The sequence below is a fragment of the Petromyzon marinus genome, chromosome 7, assembly GCF_048934315.1.
Source record: "Petromyzon marinus isolate PM22_M1 ecotype Great Lakes invasive population chromosome 7, UKy_Petmar_22M1.pri1.0, whole genome shotgun sequence".
Taxonomy (NCBI): Eukaryota; Metazoa; Chordata; class Hyperoartia; order Petromyzontiformes; family Petromyzontidae; genus Petromyzon; species Petromyzon marinus.
This window is the reverse complement of record NC_133673.1, coordinates 12,692,535-12,705,079: the sequence shown is the minus strand read 5'-3', so window position 1 is coordinate 12,705,079 and position 12,545 is coordinate 12,692,535. Positions and strand designations below refer to the sequence as shown.

General features: G+C 45.1%; 1 protein-coding gene across 5 annotated transcripts in view; it reads left to right on the top strand.

Moving 5' to 3' along the window:
• Positions 1-12,545, top strand: part of POLD1 (DNA polymerase delta 1, catalytic subunit) — a 32,755-nt gene that overhangs the window by 5,294 nt on the left and 14,916 nt on the right. For all 5 annotated transcript variants that reach the window (XM_032949184.2, XM_032949185.2, XM_032949188.2 and 2 more), the window contains exons 5-18: positions 183-308; positions 1,097-1,265; positions 2,361-2,463; positions 2,611-2,740; positions 3,553-3,719; positions 4,550-4,654; positions 4,784-4,924; positions 5,250-5,360; positions 6,468-6,659; positions 7,177-7,265; positions 7,726-7,842; positions 8,967-9,080; positions 10,913-11,060; positions 12,080-12,175. In XM_032949184.2, coding sequence (XP_032805075.2) covers positions 183-308; positions 1,097-1,265; positions 2,361-2,463; positions 2,611-2,740; positions 3,553-3,719; positions 4,550-4,654; positions 4,784-4,924; positions 5,250-5,360; positions 6,468-6,659; positions 7,177-7,265; positions 7,726-7,842; positions 8,967-9,080; positions 10,913-11,060; positions 12,080-12,175 — 1,808 coding nt within the window. The remainder of the gene's footprint in view (positions 1-182; positions 309-1,096; positions 1,266-2,360; positions 2,464-2,610; positions 2,741-3,552; positions 3,720-4,549; positions 4,655-4,783; positions 4,925-5,249; positions 5,361-6,467; positions 6,660-7,176; positions 7,266-7,725; positions 7,843-8,966; positions 9,081-10,912; positions 11,061-12,079; positions 12,176-12,545) is intronic.

Here is a 12,545-nt window from a genome sequence, read left to right as displayed (position 1 = left end):
GAGCTTCCTGGCCACGTGAAGAAATTTCGATCATTGACCCTCGGCCACTAACAAAGATGATCGCTGCCCAGCACTCGTGTGCACATGGGAGTAACGTACTCTGAAAACCTTTTTGGAATTACAGACAACATTAAAATCAGAGCATTGATCATACGAACCGTAACACTTTTTGTGCTTTGCAGGGTTTAAATCGGAACACTTGGTCAGCTTTAAGAGGGAGCTTAACAACGCGGTGATTAAGGATATGCGGTCTAACAAGGACAACTTGAGCCAAGCGGTGCTGGCTGTTGACATTTGCGTCAAGGAGAGTACGTCCCAATTCCTTGCTTCATCCACAACCTCTGGCACTGCCTTTTTGCATTCACTGCAGACTTTTAGCAATGACAAATCTGACCTTCACGACTCATCTGAGTGTATAGTAACTGTTTTTTTTTTATGAAGCTAGAGCACTTAATACATGTAGTAAATCATTTTGTGTGTTTAACCTCATTGGGAAAATTAGAATTGTATAAATGTTGATTGGCGAGGAACTAATAGTAGACTGAATCTCAAGACTCAATTTCAGGAGGTTGTTGAGCCAATTTAAGTTTATTTTTATGTTTGGGGGTATACCAGAGCATTGTAACAAACCCCACACAAATAAGGGGATAACACTAAAGCTCCACAATGATTTAACGGCAACCAAATATCTGTACTTCTTACGGTCACTTTCACCAGACTTGTTTCTCTGTAAGTGGTTGACATGTTTGGCTTGTTATTGGCAGGTACATGGTGATTACATGGTAAACTTGATGCTCGGTAAGGATAAACATGGAAATTTGTATTAATCAGAATGGTGAAAATTAAACAAGTGCAGCAATATCCATTGCTGAGTTAGACTATGTTCCAACATCTTCACACCCCACCTTCACCAACCCAATGACCAGCATGTTGAAGTTTGGTCAAAAATCCTTACAACTTGCACGATATCAGGAGCCCGTGATAAAGCAGCGCATTGTCAAAAGGGATGTTCACGTGCACATACTCATCAATTAATTGATGGATTTCTACTTCACCATGGGTGCTGCTTGCACCTCTCTGTGTGCCCTCCATTCAGGTATATATGGCTTCCACGGGAATCAGAAGAGCAACTTCCTGAAGGTGACGGTGGCTCTGCCTCGTCTCGTTGCGGCTGCCAAGCGGCTGCTCACGCAGGGCTTTCGCTTCGACTCGATGCCCGAGCACAGCTACCTGTCCTTTGAGGCCAACATTGACTTCGAGATTAGGTTTGTAGATGCACGTGGTTCAGTTAGCCTTGGCGTTAGCCTAATGTATTCAGCGCCGACGTAGATTTGTTTGTTTTTGTCTTTTTAAAATAATTATATTTAAATTAAACGTGTAGTTTCATGGCAGCCATTGATTCATAATTGTTTTTTGTATTAGGTTCACGTAATGATCTGGGCGAATTTCTGAAGTAAGACCCTCCTGCACCTGACATAGCCAAACAATTTAATAATAATTGGAGTGGTAAATGTGAAATTTTTTGGCTTTGTCGGGTGGTGGGGAAGGCCTAATGACAGATCATTACGTGGCCTCACCCAAAAATCAATTATGAATCAATTATTGAAGCTGTGCTGATCAGCAAATTAGCTTGATATTGATAAATGGCCATTCTCCACAAATCCGATTAGCACGGTGGGCGAAGTACGGTGCAAAAGAAGTTCAACATACATACATTGGGAATGCTCAATTGCCAGTGCATCAATGCATATTAGAAAACGGCCCCCTCTGATAGTTGTTTTCACACAATTATTTCTGAGGTCCCTTCAATTGCCCCTTACCCACACTTGGGACTCTTCACGTTCTCTAGTGTGCTATCAGAGACTTTTTCTGTGTGGCAGTGAAACAATATTATTTGTGCTCGGAGCTGGAAAAAATGTTTAAATAAGTAAAAACCAAAGTCAATGCGATGGATTTTCTGTCGGTCCTTGTTCAATATTTCTCTACAAATGTGTTTCAATTGTGCTATCAGCATCATCGTGAGATGAAGGATCCAGAGCAGTGCATCACCCTGTTTTGGAGAATAGTCCATGGAAGTAAATATTACAGGATTGTTTTTTAAATCTATGCAAGTGACCTCTTATCTATACTATGAGCAACACTTGTTCACGTGCCCTGTCACTTCATAATTCATTATCATTGATGGAATTTGGCAATATCAAATTTGCAGGGTTTTGTTGATGCTCACAGTAATTGTTGAAGAAGATTCATAATAACCTTGTGCATTTACAATTTTTGCGTGGAAATCATTAACGGATTACGGCCCTAACGTTTAAACTGTGAGTGGACTGACGTGTGTGTGTGAAATTTCATTGAGGCAGGTTCATGGTGGACCATAAAGTAGTGGGGTGTAACTGGATCGAGATTCCAGCTGGGAAGTACCAGCTGCGTGAGGAGTCAGCTTCTGGGAAACTGCCTGGCAAGGTGCGTCACCTCCACTCTCCGCTTTAGGTCCCATCAGCCACTACGGCCCTCTCCTTTACCCCGTTCACCGTTGCCATGTTGAGCCGTCTTGCTGCGGCATGTTCAGAATAAATAAAAACTTCCCTGTGCTATATTTGTACTTCGCAGATGTCCCTTGTTCAGCTGGAGGTGGACGTAGCGGTGACGGATTTTGTGAGCCACCCGACCGAGGGGGAGTGGCAGGCGATCGCGCCGCTGCGTGTGCTCAGCTTTGACATCGAGTGCGCGGGGAGGAAAGGTGCAGCTCATCACAATGAGTGGTTGAGTCATTTGGTTGTAGAAAGGCATTTTCTACTACGGGAACTCCTCGATTTACCAATGCCCGAGTTACGAATGTACCCGCACTTACGAACTGAAATAAAAACTAAAATAAAATTACTTTATCGGTACCAATCCTCCCATAAGGCCACGACGGTCAGGCGTATGGCACAGTTTGGCGCCAGCTATCATAGAGTGCGGTCGTGGCACTACAGCTCTCAGTGGTGAGTACAATGTCATTCAAAATAACGGCGTATTGCCTCGAAATAAAATTTACACTGAGCCGCTTGCATGTTCCGAGATTCAAAGGTGAACGGGATCCAGACGTCTCGGAACAGGGAAAGGTTAATTTGCTTTGCGCAAGGGCAGGTCCCATGGCTTAACGCTATTTATCCCATCTGATCCCCTCTTGCTCTTCACCTCACAACACCAAAGTCCATAATTGTGTTTTTGAGCCATAACTATGGGAAAAAGAGTTGAGGGGTTTTTCTTTGTCTCCCTCAAGTGTGTTTTTATAGGTGACGCCATCACCCGAATGAAGATTCATGCCATATCCAGGGCAATCTTTGTCATGAAAATGTCTAGTTTTTACACTTTGCTTGTTTGTATGTATGCCAAACCTTTGGAGAAAATACGCAGCTTTTTCATCAAAATGGGCGTTAAGCACCTGCCAGTCCACACTTTTTTCTTCCACAACTCACTCATGACCTTTTTCTTACATTTAATGTTTACTCATTCCATTCCATCTTCCACCTCCCTGGTCCGCCCGCCCACTCGCTCGCATGTGTGCAGGCATCTTCCCGGAGCCGGAGAAGGACCCGGTGATTCAGATTTCCAACATGGTCTTACGTCAGGGGGAGCGCGATCCCTTTGTGCGGAACGTGTTCACGCTCAACACGTGTGCCCCCATCGTGGGGTGCGAGGTGCACAGCTTCCAACACGAGGGCGAGATGCTGAAGGTGCGAACGACCGACCTCGCAAAGGCAACATTAATCGGGTCGCAACAGAAAAAATTTGAAACGATATGCATGTGGCCGTTTTGCAAAACCACTGCTTGATGAGGGCCTCCCCTATGCTTTGTTGGTAATCAGTGAGGGTTGGTGAAGGTGGTGGTACACGTAAACTGAGAAGTACAATAGATCTCAATTTGCTGCACAGAACTTTGCTACCCACAACTATGTTGTGAATTAATGCAAATGAGATGGGAATACAGTTTACATATGTCGTTTTGTAAGATCATGTTAAAATTATTTTTTATTTCATATATTGATACATTTTACAATTGCCGCAGTGTTTGTCTGATGGGCGAGTCACCCTTGAAAAAGAGCTGTGTCGCTCAATGGGATATTTCCTTGGGTAATAAACTTCTGATTCTGAATGGGTGATTGAATCGAATCATGATATTGCATCAAATCACTGGATGTGTTTATCGTTATTTATAATACTTGATGATTCATTGTAGATGGACCATAACCAAAAGTGTGCTCATTAGTTATCCATGCTTTCTACGATTCATGTATAACTTCATTAAATTAGTAAATTGAAAGCTTATGATGTTACATTACGAAGAACACCAAATACCATTTGAAAAAATAATCATGAGTTTAGATTATACGTGTTTTAATTTAAGATAATTGTATAGAAAATAACAGTAAAAACGCTTGCTCTTTTAACTGCAGGTACTTCATCCCCTTTTGCAAAAGACCTTAAGAATCTCAGCAGCCTCTCACCAGTTAGGAGAACTAGTTTCATCAACAATGAAATGTGTTTTTTTAACACCTATCATTAGGCATGGGCCGAGTTCATCCGCATCGTTGACCCGGACATCATCACCGGCTACAACATCCAGAACTTTGATTTACCATACCTGCTCAACAGGGCCAGCACGCTGCGGGTGAGAAGGTCATGACACGGCACCATCACACGCGCATTTTTCTCCGCGCACACAGCTGTTACCGTGGAGAAAAACGCTTGATGGTTTAAATTCCGATTTTTTTACGTCTTTGAAATGGTCTTTACCCAGGTGTCGACGTTCTCTTTCCTGGGCCGAATTACTTCGATGCGCTCCGTCATCAAGGAGTCGTCCTTCCAGTCGAAGCAGATGGGGCGGAGGGACAACAAGGTCATCAACTTGGAGGGCCGTGTAACCTTTGACCTCCTACAGGTCAGCAGCCGCCATCTTCCCCCTCAATTGTTTTTATTTTAGGTTTGCTTTCTTTATTTTTTGTGCTGTGAGTTTTTAACGCAATTTTCTTTTCATTTGTATTTAACTGGTTGACTTTTGACACACGTGTAATGCAGCGCTTATGAATGCATGGTTGACATGTGCCTTGCAAACTTAAATATCATGCGTGAGACTGCTGCCCTGGGTGGTCTATGAGGCAAGCAGTGCTACCCTGTGGGGCTACGAGACAGGCCATCGGCACGAGCAAGTAGGTGGCCAATATATCTGTCCGGGTTTTTGAGCGCTGTCTCGATGGTGTGGCAAGGTGCTGCTGCGAGACTACAAGCTGCGCTCGTACACTCTCAACGCGGTCAGCTTCCACTTCCTGCAGGAGCAGAAGGAGGACGTGCAGCACTCCATCATCACCGATCTGCAGGTGCGTTCATTTACGCACCACTCTGCTGGTCCGCAGTACTGAGAACTCCTTGTAATGAGAATAATATGCTTGGTTTATCGAATAGTGGGCCAGTGATGCTTTAATTTCAGCACTTCTTCCTTAAAACATAATGGGACTTTCTCATAATAGGCAATATTTTATATTTAGGAATATTACTGGTAGGAACCTCCTGGTTACACCAGCCCACAGGGGATCATTGTGTCCGTCCGTCGTGCATCCAAAAATGGGAGGGGTGGGGCTGGGTGGAGAGGGGAGGGGAGGGAGGGGCTGGGTAGGGAGGGGAGGGTGGGGAGGGGCTGGGTGGGGAGGGGAGGGGCTGAGTGGGGAGGGGCTGGGTGGGAAGGGACTGGGTGGGGAGGGTGGGGAGAGACTGGGTGGGGAGGGTGGGGCTGGGTGGGGGGTTGGAGGGGTGGGGCTGGGTGGGGAGAGGCTGGTCACCCCGTGGTGCCCTTATAAAACTCAACGTGTAACCTACTCACGCCGGCTTGTGCCTGCCCTCAGTCGGGCATATTTGCGGAATACACCACGTGGTGCCGCCGTTGACCCTGGCCATTGACCGAGCAGCCCAACGTTCCTACCAGCTCCCTCCGCAGGAATGTGTTTTAAACTTGTAATTTATATTGGGGGGAGTGGTGGTGCAGTGTTTGGTGCACTGAGTTATGAAGATGGTGGCATACGTGAGTTTAGTTCCCTGTCATGGCCAACATCAGTCTTGAAAGACATCTGAATCGGTGATGACCACTGTCCCAACGTGCATTGTGAAGTATGATAAAGCAGCTCTCAATGACTGCCACGATATGGAGATACCTTCATCCAGCAGTGGATTGACATTTGGCTGCAAATTATTATACTAATAATAATTAGAGTTACGGATGGTCAAGTGGAGTAACAGAATGGCAGCCAAGGAATGGAACACGCCCAATAGGTTTGATTGATGGTGTGAAGCAGTAAAATCAGCTCGTGTGCAGGTGCGTGGTGCATTCTTACATCGTGACGGCTTTGGAAGGCCTTTGTCCAGTGGTGGATTGACTGTGGCTGACGATGTTAATGTTGAGTAAAAGAACAACGGGATTTTTACCGTGGCAGAATGGCAACGAGCAGACGCGTCGCCGGCTGGCCGTGTACTGCCTGAAGGATGCGATGCTGCCGCTGCGGCTTCTAGAGAAGCTCATGTGCGTCATCAACTACATGGAAATGGCGCGCGTGACGGGCGTACCGCTCAGCTACCTGCTGACCCGAGGGCAGCAGATCAAGGTCGTGTCACAGCTGCTCAGACAGGTGAGCGGTCATCCACCTCCGGCTGCGTTTGCTGGTCGGATTGTTCGCTCGCACACACGCACGCAATACACTCAGCGACCAGTGTCCCTGGTCTGTGTGTTGTTTTATCTCTCAATTATATTTTTGCTTGTGGTAACCACTGCACGTTGAAAGAGTGGTAGTGCAATGGTTAGGACTCTTTGTTATGTACCCAGTGAACTGAGTGCGATTGCCGGCCATTGCTAACATTACTGGTGAGTGATATCTGAACCGGTCCTGGATCTCCATCCCCGCTCCCCTTAGCCATTTCCATTTCCACACCATTTTCACCAATCCACACTGATTGATCCTTACCTTCGTGGTACATGCATTGAGTCATGCACCTGATAATCGGTTGATCACAATTGATAATTATCTTATGCGTATGGTGTTTGCCACACCATCCTGTTAATTTACAATACCAGCTTTAATAGGTGCTCAATAACACCACTTTCCCCTTGTGTGTGTGTGCCTGTGTGCCTCTGTGTGTGTTTATCAGGCAATGAAGCAGGACCTGTTGTTACCCGTCGTGAAACCGGAGGGGAACGAAGATTATGCAGGAGCCACAGTCATTGAACCGATCAAAGGGTAACACACTCACTTGGAAAACACTTCGACACTGGCACGTGTAGATTTTCATGTATGTATATGCATGTTGGGGAGCGGTAGTGTAGCGGTTTGCACCTTGCGTTACGAACTTTGAAACCCGAGTTTGATTCCCACTCACAGTCAATACCAGTGACGATTATGTGAAACGACTCGGCCTCAAATGAGTACCTAGTGTGGTGTGTAAACATTCTCTCTAGGGAGACAAAGGTGGCCAGGCGTGGTGTTGGCCAAGCACCCCCTCGTGTGCTGTGCCAGCCTTCATAGGTGCCCGTTAATAGCATGTCCCTCAACAGTCTAAGGCTATACGGTGGATATTTGGCTTTGTATGTTGAACTTCTTTTGCGCCATATGTAGCCGACCGTGTTGAACGCAGAGCGTCGGCCGACGTTCTTCGTTACTAGCTGCATTAGTTTGTGACACTGATGCCGGTTCCGTGCAGATACTACACGGTGCCCATCGCCACGCTGGACTTCTCGTCGCTGTACCCATCCATCATGATGGCTCACAACCTGTGCTACACCACGCTGCTGCAGAAAGGCGTTGTCGAGAATCTGGGGTGAGCTCACGGAAGGCAACTCGAACGATCATTCGCAGAATTGTCACGGTACAGGGTCACGACTTGATTCTCTAGAATGCATTATTTTTATACGCCTGCATAGAGGGCACGGAGGTGCAAGCAGCACCACAATAAAGCAGTATAATCGAATTGTCGACTTAACATGTAGGGTTTTGCATACAATATTCGTTCGTTCGTTTCTCAGTCCGCTTATCCTGGTGAGGGTCACGGCGGCAGCATGTTGGGTAGGGCGGTCCAGACCTTCCTTTCCCTAAATACACGTAACTATATGTCCATATTTGCGTCGTTGAGACGCCTAATTTTTGACTTCCTGGATTGTTATTCTGACTTGTTGGATCTCGTCCTGATGATGATCGACGTAGATTAAAACAAAAAGTCTTATCTCATCGCTAAATTTGGTTCTGAGAATTGTTCTTCAACTTGCCGGTGAGCTGACACAGCAATAATTTGCGCTTTAAGCGCTTGTACACGTGACAGTTTAACTTGTTTGGCTGTGTCGGAGGGTCATAAGGACTTCAATTTGATCAGATCATTACGTAGCCTATCCCAAAAATCTATTATGAATCATTGTATTCATTGCTGAGTCGTGAAGGTGTAACGATTGATCTGCCCAGGATGTCCCAGATTTGTTGAAATTCAGGGATGTGATTCCATGAGAATCGAATTATTTGTTTACAGTTTGGTGAATGTAGTAGTTTCTCGTCACTGCAGAAGTCATGCACAGAGGTTAGGTACAGTCTAAATAAAGATACTGATATCTGAAAGAGAAGAACTTTATTTATTTTTTCCTTCAACTCCAGTTGTCAGAATCTCAAATGCAGATTAAGTTTTGCCCTTCGCACACATTTTACGATTGGTAAACACTAATACTTGCATTGTGGTGGAATATTTGGGCTATAAGGAATGGAGTTTGAAAAGCCCTGACCTTCATTTAAATGTAATATAGTGTTGTTGGCATCCATCACGGAGCGCTCGGCTGACAATTGCAAATCTATGATGATTTTGAATCCTGGTCATGGACACGAGCACTACCCTGCCGTTCATTTTATTATGAACACACTGACTTACGTATTTTTAAGCTTTTCTTTTCTCGTTTAAATCAGGCTGTCGGCCGAGGACTTCATCAAGACCCCGTCTGGAGACCACTTTGTGAAGAGCTCTGTGCGCAAGGGGCTCCTGCCAGAAATCCTGGAGAATCTTCTGTCTGCTCGAAAGAAGTACGCCTTCGCACCCTGTACCAGCCACATAGCATTTGGAGGGGCTGTAGGTGGCTAAGCCCCCCCGAACTCCACCTCTACTGAAGGCTTAGCCTCCTTCCAAGTTATTTCTAAGGCCTCTCCCCACCCCTACTTAAGGCTTCACCCCCCTTTCAGGTTCCTATCTCACCCCGCCCCTACTGAAGACTTAGCCCTCCTTTCAAGTTCCTATCTCTGCCTTCCCCCAGCCCCTACTAAAGGCTTAGCCACTCTTCCAAATTCTTACGACCAAGTAAAACACTTTGTTTACAGGCTCTCCTCACGTACGTAGGGAGTGATATCTATAGGAGATAGGCAAAGTCAGATCATATCATTACTCGTTTTGTTTAACGTTGAGCATTTGGTTAACATATGTTAGACAAAAACCTTTATATTCATAAAAACCTTTATTATGAATATGTATGTATGTTGAACTTCTTTTGCACCGTACGTAGCCAACTATGCTAATCGTGCCTTCCCCCCCCCCCCCGCCCATGGAGTTCGTGTATCCCCCCTTTAAATAAAGTTATACTAAAGGGTTTCTCTCGACTACTTTGCTAAAAGGAATGAACGCCGATGGTTGCGAATTGCAATGGAGTGGCAGCCAAAGGACGGCACTCGTCCTAGAGCAGGTCCTAGGTGGATTGTGACATCTTGGGACTGTGAGAGGTGGTGCTGGCCGGAGGAGGCCATCACTCAGCAGTGGATTGTGGTTGCTGAAGTTAATGACGTCCATACCTCCCTAGCCCTCTCATGGAGTCCCAACTGTGGTACTAGCAGCATTGCGCACAGCTTTACAGAGTGTTGGCTGCATCATATTTAACCAACCCCAAGCACACTTGGGGTGAAGTCTGTGCTGCAGTCCTGGCACAGGCTGTGCGGAGGCTGTGCTTTCAAGTTTAAGTTTTTTTGTATGTTGTTTAACCAAGTGAGAACTCAAGAGACCAGGATATTTCAAGAGTGATATGGATCACCAAAATGACAAAAGCAAAACAAAATAAAGTACAACATTGACACAAATAAAAATCAGAGGAAAATAACTCTGTAACGTGAGACATTTAAAATATTCCGTAAACATATATCATCGTTAAATAAGAAATTCCCATATTCATCAAACACTCCAGCGAAAATAGCTCTGAGTGTTTGATGTGTTTAAAGGTCTCAATGCAGTCCTTGATCATTGATCAAAAACCCTCATTCCAAATTGGTCTCGGAAAGATAAGCAGGGGACTGGATACTAAGCAAGATGAAGATTTGCTTCTGCAGGCAAGGTAGTAAATCTGGCTGGATGGTTTTGTAGTTAGTGTGTGACTCGAATTCGAAAGGTTATCGGTTAAAATAATTGTCAGGGATTGACTTGGGCGTTTGTCTTCCAAGGGTTAAGTGGTTTTTCCATGGCAAGGCTGGCCCCTTGCCATGAACATGTGGTTTTCAGCCATTGTCTGAAGGCTATAAACATAAATGAAACACCCCAGCAAGCTAATTTTGATAGACTTTGAGGAGAGGAAATGTGTATGTGTGTTTGAGAGTGTATAAGAGTGTGTGTTCATGTGAGTGAGTGCAGGTGTGAGTGAATGTGCAGATGTACAAAATTCCTTAATTTAATGGCACACTGAGAAGTAATATTGAGCCTCATTCTGGTATTATTACGTGATCTAAACTGTCAGTGGTTTATCACGTTGGATGAGGGCCGCACACAATTTCATAGCCAACCACGTATTAATTAAATGAACGATTAACACTGTATGGAAGAAGAAGAGCACAGTTAAAACTAACAACCCCATCGGGTCTGCGTGTGTGTGCTCCGGGCGAAGGGCCAAGGAGGAGCTGAAGAACGAGACAGATCCATTCAAGCAGAAGGTTCTGGACGGCCGACAACTGGCGCTGAAAATCAGTGCCAACTCGGTGTACGGCTTCACCGGTGCCCAAGTGGGCAAGCTGCCCTGTCTGGAGATCTCACAGGTATGCTCGCCAGTTGGCACTATGACCACACAGAGTTTTACAAACAGCTGCTGTCCAACACCCAATAGGGTTCTGTTACAGGTTTGCTATCTCCTACCAATAGGGTGTTGGACAGCAGTTGATAATGATTACCTATCTTCGCTGACGTAGCACATGAGGGATGGTGGAGTTGTCAGCACACCTTTGTATTCATGGAACTGATGTTTAGCAGTGAACATTGGGCAGTTCAGGCGAAGGTCAGTGTACCACTGAATGAAACAAGTTTTTTTTTTGTGGAATGCTGCAGAGTATTGTTCTGTGTTTGCTTTGTGTGTATGTGCCTCTGCTTTTTTGTGTGTATGTATGCACTTGTGCATGTCTTTGTGCGTGTACACGTGTTCGTACGGGGTGTTGCATCAGAGTTGCTAGCACACTGCTCTATGCATTCCGATTTTTGAGTTTGGTTCCTAATGCAATACATTAGTGATCGGTGTTATCCAACAAGCCCTGAACCTCACCTAGGTTGACTCAGCCTTAAAATAAATACCTATTGTGTATAAAATCCGGGTGTGGTGATAACCACACCACCATTCACATGCCAGGCCAGCTTTTAAAGATGTTCACTACCAATGTTTGCCCATATTGTCTGTATAACAATATGAGGGGTCTTTGCAAGAATAATAATACATTAAAAAGACAAATTCTAGACGGCAAAGGATGCTGTTGTGACAATAACAGCCTCCCATTGTGTGTTGTGTGTCATGTGACATCACCATCTTTCATGGATAATGCACACAGTTTTGTTTTAGACCACCAACTCAACAAGTACATTTTATTGCCATCTATTTGTGGTTTTCTGAAGAGTTTCTAATCATTTAGTGTGTGTGTGTGTGCCTTGGTGTGTGTATGTTATTATTATCGCGCTTGTTTACCCAGGAAAGTCCGTGTCACCGTTCCTATGTACGTGGTTGCTCACAGCACTTCCCCCAACAGTATTATTAAAGGCTATATACGTGGATCTTGGTCTTTGTACTCTGCAGAGTGTTACAGGTTTCGGTCGTCAGATGATCGAGACGACCAAGAACTTGGTGGAATCGCGCTACACGACCGAAAATGGACAAAAGGCCGACGCTAAGGCAGGACATCGCTCTTCTCCTTATGGAGCAGCCGCACTCCAAAGACTCACGGCTTACACTCTTGCATTCATTGGAAACTGACTTGCTGTCAGGTTGATGTTTACATGCGTACATTTCTAGGTACATTTTCAAAGAGTGAAAGTTTAATAATTAGGTCTTTATGGATGTGCATTAATTCAGTCCTTGGTCACCGGGTTAAATAATGTACTCTTTTAAATAATATACATTAAATGTACACATGCATGCAGTAATTGTATCGAATAATAGGCTTTGAATCATGCTAAGGCTTCCCTAGACCAGGTCGGTCATGAGGATCCTTTTACGATACTTCACTATGCTGATCAGTGGTGGTTGATGAATAGGGAACCCA